Consider the following 13367-nt stretch of genomic DNA (forward strand, 5'->3'; position numbering starts at 1 on the left):
CTCCATTCTGGTGTGATCCAGGAACAGCTGTTTTCCCTCCAGCTCTGAAAGAGGTGAAAATGTGTTAACCAATGCAAAAATTGTCAAGTCCGCGCGTATGTATGCGTGTCTGCGTGCGGGATGGGGTGGGTGGGGTGTCAGCTCCGAGGGCAACGTGCATCAAATCAGAAAGGTGAGCCGTGTGTGGGAGGGACCAAGAAATTGAATGTGATGGTTCGGGAGAATAAACCCCGCTAGATTTGTCTCCTCCATCAGGCACTTGAGTGTGGAAAGTAAATTCCATTTAGAGACGAAAAACCTTACGACCGCTTGATATCGACGTCTGGGGAATATTGATTCCGTATTCCACGGATGGGGGAAAAAAAAATCGGCGTCTGGCAGCCGCTGATTGGTGGACAGGAAAATGGTGACAGTGGGGTGGGAAGAGGACTCCGAGAGCCTCCTCCTGCCTCAACCTGTAACTCTTCCTTACTAGTCTCCTCTCCATCCGCCGGACCCTTTCGAGCTCACCTGACGTTAAGAGCAAGGGAAGATCTGAAGGATGTTTGAACAAAAGCATCTTAAACATTGTGTCCTACGGCCGTTAATAAAAATCACAGCGATCCCAGGGAAACGTGCTCTTCTTGGGAGGGCTTCCTGAGCCGCCTGCCTCCTTCGGTAGCCTCCCAAGAGGACGGCTCTATCTTTGGTGGTCGAGCTCCCAGGCCTCCACTCCCCCAGGCTGGCTCCTACAAGGGGGTCCAGGGAGGAACCAGAGGGGAAGGCGGAGACAGCGAAGGAGGGGGGGTGGGAAAGAGGGAGAAACATCAGCCTAACAGCTCCCGATCGCCACGAGAGTCCCCTTGATCCTGAACTGAGGCGGAAGCGCAGACTACCCCACCTCCCCACCCCCGGGCCTAGGCTGGCGTCTGGAGCCGGAGGTGCGGCCTTCCCCCCGCCCCCATCCCCATCCGAGGAGAGGAGTGAAGTGCACGCGGCTGGGAAAGCGGCGAGCGCCGGGAGAAGGGCGGGGAGAGGCGCTGACAAATCAGCTGCGGGGGCGGCGAGCGGAGGAGAAGGAGGAGGAGAGAGAGGAAGAGGAGGCAGACCGCGACGACCAGAGGGGACCCGAGCGAAGGGGTGAGAGACCCAGCGCCGAGACGAGGGGCGAGGTGTGTGCTAGCTGCAGGGCGGACCCGAGGACCGAGCCGGCCCTTGGCATCCTGGGCGCTCTCTCCCCGCCTTCCCTTCCGACCCTCTGCCTCTTTCTCTCGGATCCAATTGTGCGGGGGACGGGGAGTGGCAATTCGACGACAGGTTCGTGGGTTCGCCTCCCACGCCCCCAGCCTCTCATCACCCGGCGGCGCTGACGGCAGCCTCCTCTGGGGACCACCCGGGTCCTGGTGCCGCCTCCTCCCTTCCTGTGCGCTTCTTATCCTCCCCCTTCCCATTTAAATAACATCGGGGAATTGTTTTGAACAATTTTGTGTAAGGGGCGGGTGGGGAGGAATTGTACTTCTGAGGATCAGAGGCACTCAGGTAAGGACCAATGGATCCGAACAGGCAGCTTTGGAAATGCTGGGGGAAACCCGGGGCAGAGGAGTCGTGCGCTTCTGGGAGGGGGGAGGTGTTGCTGCAATGAGGACCCGCTGGGTCAAGTCTCTCCGAGGTGGGTCCCTATCTCTCCAGAGAGCTGGACGAAAGTAAGTTTACCTCTCGCTTCCGACTCGGCTCTTCTCATCCCCAAAGACCGAGAGGTTAGGCTGCTGCTCCGGGGTGCGCTTTTCCCCTGGGGAAACGCGAGGATGCTCGATGGAGCGCGAGGTGCCAACTTTTATTTCTCTGTTACCTTAAATCCCCCAGTCCGCCCTCTCAGCGTTCTCGGTCAAGCAAGCAAGCTGCGTTTGGCAAATGATTAAATGGAAGTGCAGGGAAGGCAGGTCAACAGGTGGTAAGGGGTTAACAGGTGCGGGTGCCTGGTGGGTGGTGAATTCAGGCGCGCGGAGAACGCCCCCTCGGGTGGCAGGCGCGAGTCAGGAGACTGTTCCCGAGTGTGCACAGGCGCCTGCTCCTGGCAGATAGCTGGGGGCGAGCGTGGATGGTCGGGTAGATTAGAACGGGTGCGGGTGGGCTCGTGGGTTGGGCCACACCCAGAGTGAGTAGTTCTCTTCCCTCCCTTCTCCGGTATCAACCAGTTAGCCCTCTTCTGGAATTCATTTTAAGACTGACTCCGACCCCATGCCTCTAGCTTCTTTTCATTTTCTTTTCCTGTGATCTTTTAACCATACTTATTTTTATTTTTTAAGATTTTTTTTTAATGTTTATTTTTGAGCGTGAGTGGGGGAGGGACAGAGAGAGAGGGAGACACAGAATCCGAAGCAGGCTGTGAGCTGTCAGCACAGAGCTCTACGCCCGCCTGGGGCTCGAACTCAGAAACCCACAAACTGTGAGATCATGGCCTCAGCGGAAGTCACAGGCTTAACAGATTGAGCCACCCAGGTGCCCCTGAACCATACTTCTAACTTGTCTTGTCGCTCTTTGGACTCTGGGAAGTTCAAAGAGGGGTTCATCTTTTCATGCAACTACACTTCGAAGATACATTAAGAACAACTAGATGATTCATCTTAATCCATGTTTGGGCAGCTAGACTTTTACTAGCCAAGATGGATGAGGAATGCTACATTTTTAATGCAAAAGCTAAAAAAAGGCTCCCCCTTCCCTACCCAGTGGTTGAAATAAGAGTATGGTTAAAAGTGTCACACACTTTTGGGAGTTATACTGATCTTTCTGTGGTTTTTACCTTGGGTGGTTCTAATTTTATTATATTCTACTCACAAGTTCTCATTGAAATTATATTTTGTGTTCTCCAGTGTAGAGTAAAGGAATTCATTAGCCATGGATGTATTCATGAAAGGACTTTCAAAGGCCAAGGAGGGAGTCGTGGCTGCTGCTGAAAAAACCAAACAGGGTGTGGCAGAAGCCGCAGGAAAGACAAAAGAGGGTGTTCTCTATGTAGGTAGGTAAACCCCAAATATCATTTTGATATTTATTTATGACTGATGGGTTATGATGATTGATGCTCTAAAGACTGGTATTTCTTTCTTGATTCATTTTTGCATCATCACTTGTCAAAAGGATAAACTGAGTCAGGGGACTGTGTGAGTAAATAAATGCGTATATTTAGAGCCAATAGTAAAAAAGTGAAGATAATTTGTTTTCTCAGCTGATTTCATTTTTTGGTGTGAATGCTTCTGTGTATAAGTGACTATGTTTCAGGAAAAGTTTTTAAAAGTCAGTCTCAAAAAACAATTAACATTTTTAAGAATTGAAATCATTCATAGACCTTTGATTTTTTATCATCATGAATAATATTGGCAAATTTTAGTGTATTCACATTTTAAAATAAGACCTTTGATATGGCCCTGGGATATGTAAAAAGAGACCTACTGTGGCCCTAAAAAGGAAAGGACAGAAAAATCTTTGGTACAGTTCATCCTTGTGACTACTTGGTAAACTGAAGATTAATTACCCCCAAAAGTGCTTGAAGCCTGCTACTAATATCTCAGAGACATTTATATAATTCATTTGTCAAATGGCACACATACTAAATAATGAGATGGGTGCTTATTTCTACTTATTCCAAATTGCCACTTAGTAGTATTCATGCAGATCCTGATGCTCTTTTTAAATTGAACGGTGCTTGGTTGAGTGTTATTTTGTAAATCCCTTCGGCTTCTTTGGGGAAGGAATAGACACACACATAGACAAACACTCGTCCACATGGACACATTTCCACAGGCACACGCTCACTTTCGGCCCATTCTGCCTCTCCCTCTTTCTCTTCTGCTCCTCCAAGCTCTTCCACATTCTCCGGTGGCAGCTGTAGCAGCAGTAGCACAGAGTATGCATAAGGTGGAGGATGAACGTATTGGGCGGCGAAGGGCGCTATGCCTGTGTCTGTGGGTGAAGGACAGATACACTGTCTCTCCAACATGGATGCACTGAAGAAGAGTTACACTTGGAATGATTTTTAAAAATGCTTCTCATGTTATTTTTTCTCATTGTCCATAAACTCTATATTGGCTTGAGTTTACTGCAAATCTTCAGTTAAATTCTTCTTTTTCTATCTTAAGACATATTTTCAGAAAATCATTGAACTAAAGAGTGTTACAAGAGGAAAAAGTGATGACTTAATTTCAAGTGGTTTTGTAAAGTGTGAATTAGATCTTTTTATTTATTTTATTTTATTTTTTATTTTTTTTAATGTTTATTTATTTTTGAGACAGAGAGAGACAGAGCATGAACGGGGGAGGGTCAGAGAGAGGGAGACACAGAATCCGAAACAGGCTCCAGGCTCTGAGCTGGCAGCACAGAGCCCGACGCGGGGCTCGAACTCACGGACCGCGAGATCATGACCTGAGCCAAAGTCGGACGCTTAACCGACTGAGCCACCCGGGCGCCCCGAATTAGATCTTTTTAGATGAAATTTGGAATACTGAATCAGTGATGTGCAGATAATCGGTATCTTTATACTTGTCCTCAGTTTTCTAAATTGTAAAAGTGTATACTTAGAAATACTTTTTGATTTTAGTTTATAATTTTGTAACTTTAAATATTTTTTACAATGCTGGTATTTACGCCATTAGTTTGTAGTGAGTCCAGAAACTACTGAGTATTCATTTAATACATTGCTCTTTGCTAGGTAATAAACACGTTTCATCATCTGGAAAACTTTGTTTTCATTGTCAACTATGAGTTTGGGCAAATAGAATGATTTTATTTCTTAGAGATTAATTCTGTTATTTACTCTGACATTATAATATAAAATTATAATTTTTTATGTCACATGTATTTTTAAACCATCTTCAGTATTTATCGTGATATTTAATATGTAGTGCATTCTATAAATTGTGTATTGGTTGTGTCCTGAAGGATAATTAAAATTTGAACTCAAACAGAGGTTTTAGGATGAAAACTGACCCTAAGGAGACACAGTATGTAGGTCAGGGGTTGGGAAACTTTTCCTGTAAAGTGCTATACAGTAACTATTTTAGGCCATAAGATTTCTGTGTGAATTAATCAACTCTGCTGTTGTGGTAATGAAAGCAGCCATAGACAATAATTAGCTGTATTCCAGTAAAATCTTACTACTGGAACAGGTGGTGAGTCGATTGGGCCCATAGACTGCAGTTTACTGAGTCCTGGAAAAGTAGAGAGAACATAGACTTGATGTCAGACAAACCTCAAATCTAGTCCAAGCTATATCATTTATTGCCTTCAGAAGACTATAAAACTTAACTACCATCTATGAGCTTTACTTTCTTCATTTGTAACAATGTGATTTAGATAAATGCAACTACCTTGCAGAGTTTTTGTGAGAATGTCATAATAAAACAAAACACATGAGTGATAAAGTACACTTAAAAAAAAGAGACTTTTTTTTTGTAGTGGTTTAGATTCACAGCAAGATTGAGAGGCAACTAGCAGAAGTTTCTCATGTACCCTTTGCCCCCACACATGCATAGCCTCTCGCATGGTCAACATCTCCCACCAGAATGGTACATTTATTAAAATTAATGAACTACACTGACACATTATGATCACCCCAACCAAATCCATAGTTTAAGATTCCCTCCTTGCGCTATACATTCTCGGGGTTTGCACAAATGCATAATGAAGTATATCCATCATTATAGTATCATCTAGATATTTTTGGTGTCTTAAAAATTGTTTGTACATCATTTATTCATCTTCCTCAATCAACCCCTGGTAACCAGTGATCTTTTTACTGTCTCCACAATTTTACTATATCCAGAATGTCATATAGCTGGTATAGAGACTGTTAAGATTGGCTTCTTTCACTTAGTAATATGCATTTAAAGTTCTTCCTTGTCTTTTCATGGCTTTATAGCTCATTTCGTTTTAGCATTAAATATTAATCCCATTGTCTGGATGTATCACAGTTCATCTGTTCACCTACTGAGGGACATCTTGGTTCCTTCCAAGTTTTGGCAGTTATGAATAAAAATTCTAGTTAAACATCCATATGTGGGCTTGAGTGGATGTAAGTTTTCAGTTCCTATGGGTAAATAGGAAGGATCACTACTGATGGACCATAGGATAAGTACAGGCTTAGTTTTATAAGGACGTAACAAATTGTCTTCCAAAGTGGCTGGACCATTTTGCATCCCACCAACAGTAAATGACAATTCTTGTTGCTCCACATCCTTGCCAGCATTTGGTGTTTCAGTCTTCTGGATTCTGACCATTCTAAGAGGCATGCAGTGGTGTCTGATAGTTTTAATTTACATTTCCCAGATGGCAACTGATGTGGAGCATCTTTTCATAAGCTTATTTGTTATCTATATATCTTCTTTGGTGGGGTATCTGTTACGTTCTTTGGTCTGGTTTTTAATCTGATTGTTTATTTTCTTACTGAGTTTTAAGAGTCCTCTATATATTTTGGATAATAGTTCCTTTTCAGACATATCTTCTGCAAATATTTTCTCTCCGTCCATAGCTTTTCTCTTGACTCTTTCCTGGAGGTGAAATTTTTAATTTTAAGGAAGTTCAGCTTATTTATTCTTTATTTCATGGGTTGTGCTTTTGGTGTTATATCTCCAAGTCATTGGCATACCCAAGGTCATGTAGGTTTTCTCCTATGTTATTCTAGGAGTTTTATAGTTTTGTTTTACAGTTAGGTCTATGATCTTTATTGCATTAACTTTTTGTAAAGAGTGTAAAGGTGGTGTCTAGACTCTTGTCCTCCCTTTCCCCTGACTCCTCTTCCTTCTCCTCCTCCTTCTTCTTCCCCTCCTTTCCCTTCCCCTCCTCCTCCTCCTACTTCTTTTGTTCCTCTTCTCCTTCTTCTCCTTGCCCCTTCTTCTCCTTTCTTTTCCTCCCTCCTCCTCTTCCTCCTCCTCCCCCTTCTTCTTCTTCTTCTTCTTCTTCCTCTTCTCCTCCTCCTCCTCCTCCTCCTCCTCCTCCTCCTTCTTCTTCTCCTCTTTCTCCTCGTCCTCCTTCTTCTTGTGCATGTGGATGTCCAGTTGTTCTAGCACCATTTGTTGAAAAGACTGTCTTTGCTTTATTGTAGTGCTTTTTTTCCTTTGTCAAAAATCAGTTGCCTATATTTATGTGGTTTTATTTATAGGCTCTCTATTCTAGTCCAATGATTTATTTGTCTACTCTCTTGCTATTATCACACTGTCTTGATTACTGTGGGTTGAAGGCAAATAGTGTCAGACCTGTGATTTTATTATTTGACTTCAATATTATCTTGGCTATTCTGGGCCTTTAGAATCTGTTGATATCTATAGTTTTTGCTCTCCACATAAACTTTAGAATCTGTTGATATCTATAAAATAACTTGGTGAGATTTTTATTAAGATTACACTGAAATAGGAGCACCTGGGTGGCTCAGTCAGTTGAGCATCCAACTTCAGCTCAGGTCATGATCTCACAGTCCATGAGTTCTAGCTCTAGCTCAGAGTCTGGGTCCTGCTTAAGATTCTCCCTCTCTCTCTGCCTCAACCCACTCGCATTCTGTCTCTGTCTCTCTCAAAACTAAATAAACATTTAAAAATTTTAAAAAATATATTGCACTGAAATATACATCAAATTTGGAAGAACTAAGATTGCATTGGACTATAGAGTAAGTTAAGAAGAACTGACATCTTGATAGTATTGAGTATTCCCATCCATGAACATGGAATATACCTCTTTTTATTTAGTCCTCTGATTTTGTTCATCAGAGCTTTTCCCTCATCCAGATCTTATATTCTATTCTTATAGAATAGATTTTATATTAGATTTTATATTCTATGAAATGTCTACCTAAGTGTTTCAGTATTTTTTGGTGCTAAGATAATTGTATCATGTTTTAAAATTTCAATTTCACTTGTTCATTGATGGTATATAGGAAAGTGGTTGACTTTTGTTTATTAACCTTCTATCTTGAAGTCTTACAATAATTGCTTCTTTGTTGTTTTTTTTTTGTCATTGTTGATTCTTTAGGATTTCCTACATAGACAATCATGTCATCTGTGAATGAAGACAGTTTTATATCTTCTTTCCCAATCTGTATACCTCTTATTTCCTTTTTGTGTCTTGTTGCACTGGCTAGGACTTCCAGTATGATGCTTGTCCTTTTCCTGATCTTAGTAGGAAAGCTCTAGTTTCTTGCTATGAAATATGATGTTAACTGTAGGTTTTTTTGGAAATATTTATCAAGTTGAGGAAGTTCCCTTGTATTTCTAGTTTACCAAAAGTTTTTAATCATACATAGATGTTGCATTTTGTCAAATGCTTTTTCTGCATCTATTGATATAATCATGTGACTTGTCTTTTTTACCCTGTTAATGTGATGAATTACTCTAATTAATTTTTGAGTATTGAACCAACTTGTGTACCTGGTGTGAATTCCACTTGGTTGTGGAGTATAATTCTTATTACATATTGTTAGATTTTATTTGTTAACATTTCATTGAGGATTTTTGTAAAGCACACTTTTATATAGGAGCCATGGTTATTATTATCAAACAAGCTGTCCAACAGAATACTTACTTTGCCGACATATTTTCTTTTCATCTTTTCATTCTTCATTACAAAACTCATCAGTAGCTAGAGTGAAATACTGGAAGTGGCTGGAGAAAGTTTTGTAATTTCAGTGTGGCTGAAGATGTTTAGCACACTGTTTTCTTAAGCCTACAGATGAAAGTAATCTTATTCCTTTATAATATATTTTTGGCAACTACCTTTTAACTAAGTGAGGAACTACCATAAGAATCAGTGTTAGTTTATGATTTTTCTTCATTTGTGATATATTTGTATACAAACATTCAATCAATATACTTCAGTTTAATAAATAACAATTATCTCAAATGGGTCCGACATTATAAGTATAGAGTCAAATTGAAAAGCAAAAAACATTCATTTTCTTTATGTAATGCCAAGTATTATAACTGTAAAGGCAAAATAATTACCTTCACAACTCTCCCAATGCCACTTTGTTCAGCAAGCAGCAATAGTCAGGAGCATGGATTAATATCAAGCTCTCAAATCACAATATGCTCCAGCTGCATCAAGTTGACAGAGTCAACATAACATGTACAATAGCAGTATATTTGAGTTCTTGCAACTCCTAGGCATTACTTTCAACCTTCTCCACTCTGTGCCTTTGTGAAGTCATGAGAGATAAGATGGGATAGTTTTGGCCACCTCAGCTCATGCAAGCCATCAGCACTGGTCTCTCTTCAATTTTCTAGTCACTTAGCCACTTGATACCTACTTTGTAGCTATAGGTTTTCAATGACAGATTACTCATCAATAAAATGTTAATTATTAATTACAGATACTAACAAACAATTGACAGCAAACCACAGGTGATTGGTTTGATATGAAGCAACTTCGTTAAGACTCTCATTTATCTTTGAATCAGGATACATTCCATGATTTAGCCCAAGGTCAAATTCTCAGCTATTACTCAGGCAGAGAGGAAAGACCACAGACCAACTGTTACACATTTATTTCAAATAGTTGTTTTTAAAAATATGGGGTACAAGGAGTGAGTAGTAGTGATAAGAAGTATTCTCTTAAATAAAAGGTGTTCTCACCTTGTATAGTTCCAGGATGCAAGAAATTTCCGACACCACAGTTAGTTGAATAATACCAGCTCCTCACAACACAGTTGGAATTTCTGTTACCATAGTACATATACTATGATTACATACATTACAAACTTTGCTCCTAGCCCTTCAGCCCACAAAATGCTACATAAACAACAGAGACCCATTATAATCCATGATCAAGTTACATCACTTCTTTCAAAGTTTTTCAGTGACTGGTCATTGTACATCTGCTATTCAGCTCATACAGACGGCAAAGCCTCTAGGTGTCTTGCTTCTCCCAGTGATAGACCCATGTGATATTTCGCAAAATGCATAGTTGAAAAAAAGAAATTGGCCACAAAATATGGAAATGCAGCAAAGAGATGAAGTGAAAATGGCTGGAGGTAAAATTTGAATAAAAAATATTTTATTTATACAACAAATAGCTGACTTTGGGAATGGTGACACTGCTACTGTTCAGGAGATGGAATAGATAGCCAGTGGAACTGATCCAAGCTGACTGAAAAAATGGAAGAAGTTGTCATGAATAAGTTGAAGATGTTACAGAGGAAGTGCTGCTGCAAAAGTACCCCATATTAGAGGAACAGTCAGAGATAGAGCGTGATGCTAAAAGGGTAACATTTTGGAAACTGATCTAAACTTACAAAGGAGTATGACAATTTAAGACTTAGGAAAGATGCTCACTCCATATAGAAAGCTATACAATGAGAAGACAGCAGCACTGTTTCAACTGCTCTTGATAAGCTTTTTTTTTTTACAAAGAAATGAAACAGTTTAATTCTCAATGTCTTAAATTACAGTAAACAAAGTAAAGATTTTGCTAGTTTTTCACTTCCCTATAAATTTATAAGTGAGTATGAGAATTTTTAATGTTTTTAAAAAAACATTTAAAGGTCATGGGACAATTGTAATGTTTACCACCAATTAATTGTCATTTTCTTCATTGATTTTTAAGACCACTTTCTACAGCTTCACCTCAGCTTATGCGTGCTCACCTTACAATCCCACAGTACTGTGCAAAGTGAACATTGACTGTAAAATATGCACGTGTACATACGCGAACACATTGACACGTCCTATGATATAGATATATATATATAGATATATATATATATATAAAACATTATCTTGTATCCTTTTATATATTTAATAACTGCACAATTTCATTTATGTGAATTTTTGATTAATGACTTGTCCTACATTTAACCTACAAATCCCTTTACAAATATTATATGAAAATAATAATAATGATTTCTTACTATTTGCTGTGTATTAAACACAGTTTTAAGAACTTTATATGTATATTTCCTTTAGTTTCATGTTAACCAACATGATGTATATTTGATTATTGTGACAAAGGTTTAAATATAAGAAATCTAAACCCAGGGCCCACATTTAAAAATTTTAATTTAATTTAATTTTTATTATTGAAATATAGTTAACATTCAATGTTACATTAGTCACAGTTGTAATAGTGATTTGACAACTCTATACATTACTCAGTTCTCACCACGGTTAAGTTCAACCATCTGTTGCCATACAATATTACTGCAATATTGTTGAGTATATTCCCTATGCTGTATTTTTCATCTCTGTGACATTTATTTTATAACTAGAAGAGGTTGTACTTTTTAATCCCTTTTACCTACTTCACCCATCTCCCACCCATCTCCCCTCTGGCATCCACCAGTTCTCTGTATTTATGAGTCCATTTCTGTTTGTTTGTTTTGTTGTTTAGATTCCACATATAAGTGAAATCATATGGTACTTGTCTTTCTCCATCTGATTTATTTCACTTAACATAATACCCTCTATTGTCCATCCATACTGTTGGAAATAGCAAGAGCTCATTCTTTTTTATGACTGAGTAGTATTCCATTATATATATATATATATATATATATATACACACACACACACACACACACACACACACACACACACACCATATTTCTTTATACATTCATCTATCAGTGGACACTTAGCTTGCCTTCATATCTTGGCTATTATAAATAATGCTACAATAAACATAGGGATGCATATGTCTTTTTGAATTAATGCTTTTGTTTTCTTCAGGTAAATATTCAGTAGTTGATTACTGAATCATATGGTATTTCCATTTTTAATTTTTTGAAGAACTTCCATATGTTTTCCAAAGTGGTTACACCAATTAATGTTCCCACCAACAGTGTCCCAAGGATTCCTTTTTCTCCACATCTTTGCCAACATTTATTTCTTTTTGATATTCACCATTCTGACCAGTGTGAGGTGATATTTCATTGTGATTTTGATTTGTACTTACGTGATGACAGTGAAGTTGAGCATCTTTTGATGTATGTGTTGGCCATCGGTATGTCTTTGGAAAAATGTCTATTCAGATCCTGTATCCATTTTTAAATTGGATTATTTGTTGTTTTTGATCTTGAGTTGTGTAAGTTCTTTATATGTGTTAGATATTAACCCCTTATCAGATATATCATTTGGAAATATCTTCTCCCATTCTGTAGGTTCCCTTTTCATTTTGCTGATAGCTTCCTTTGCTGTGCCAAAAGCTTTTTATTTTTGTGTAGTCTCAATAGTTTGTTTTTGCTTTTGTTAACTACTTCAGGATACGTATGCATAAGTATCTTGCAAGGATTGATGTCCATTTTGACTTGATTTTTGCATATTGTGTAAGAAAGTGGTTCGGTTTTACTCTTTTGCATGTAGTTTTCTCATCACCATTTATTGAAAAGACTGTGTTTTCCCATTGTATATTCTTGCCTCCTTTTTCATAGTTTAATTGGCCATGTAGAGTGGGTTTATTTCTGGGGAAAAAGTACATTCTCAACTACAATGCTATAGTTTATTTTATGTTTTATCTTCTTTGGAAATCCGTAAATATATTCAAATTGAAACTTCTTAACTACTTTGAAATTGTTTTATTAAATATGGTACTTTTCTTGACTGTTTAGCAAAATGTAAGTTTAAATGCGATACATCCAAATTTCACTTAATGCCTTATTTATATATTTTCATAAAAATATTTAGTAAACAGTGAGAACCAAGCAATGTATGGAATTGTTGAATCACTATATTGTACACCTGAAACTAATATAACACTATATGTTAACAAACAGGAATTAAGATAAAAACTTAAAAAAAAAAATGTCTTCATTGGGGGTTAAAATTTAATGGGAGACAACTTCCTGCTAGCTTTGCTTTCTTCTATTTGTTGTGTGATTACTGGATTTCCTTGTTTTAGTTTTTTTTTGTTTTGTTTTGTTTTTTTTGTTTTAACATCTAAGGATATCTTTCCATATGGGCTTCTTCAGATTGAGAATTTTTTTTATTAGTTGTATTTAAAGCTAGCTAATCAGCAATATAAGGAAAATTTAAGACTTATATATGTTTTAAATTTGCTTTTTTATAGGCTCCAAAACCAAGGAAGGTGTGGTTCATGGTGTGACAACAGGTAAGCTCCATGGGGCTTATATCCAAGAATGATATGGAAACTAGTAAGCATTAATCATTCAGAATGTAATTGTAAGCAACTACTGTGTTCATAGGAAAGCATTCTAAGGGAACATCAGCTTTGTTTAACCTTAATTCTTTATTACATATTTTTCAGTAGGTCAATATTTATTATCAATAAATAAAACACAAAATATTTCACTGTGAAAAATGATGGCTCTGAATTGACCAGATAGGTTTAATTTATGGTAGTAATAGCATTTGAATATTCTGACTAACATAACATTTTTGGCAAACTGCTGCCATAAA

At 38.5% G+C, this 13367-nt stretch overlaps 1 protein-coding gene across 3 annotated transcripts in view; it reads left to right on the forward strand.

Annotated features, from left to right (window-relative positions):
- Window positions 1-994: 994 nt before the first annotated feature.
- Window positions 995-13367, forward strand: part of SNCA (synuclein alpha) — a 159121-nt gene continuing 146748 nt past the window's right edge. The window contains exons 1-3 of one of the 3 annotated variants that reach the window (XM_047857418.1): window positions 995-1119; window positions 2850-2995; window positions 13018-13059. In XM_047857418.1, coding sequence (XP_047713374.1) covers window positions 2875-2995; window positions 13018-13059 — 163 coding nt within the window. In that variant the 5' untranslated portion in view covers window positions 995-1119; window positions 2850-2874. Of the gene's footprint in view, window positions 1297-2849; window positions 2996-13017; window positions 13060-13367 lie in introns of all 3 variants that reach the window. The other 2 variants (XM_047857416.1, XM_047857417.1) reach the window with 2 other exon arrangements.

The sequence above is a fragment of the Prionailurus viverrinus genome, chromosome B1, assembly GCF_022837055.1.
Source record: "Prionailurus viverrinus isolate Anna chromosome B1, UM_Priviv_1.0, whole genome shotgun sequence".
Classification (NCBI taxonomy): Eukaryota; Metazoa; Chordata; class Mammalia; order Carnivora; family Felidae; genus Prionailurus; species Prionailurus viverrinus.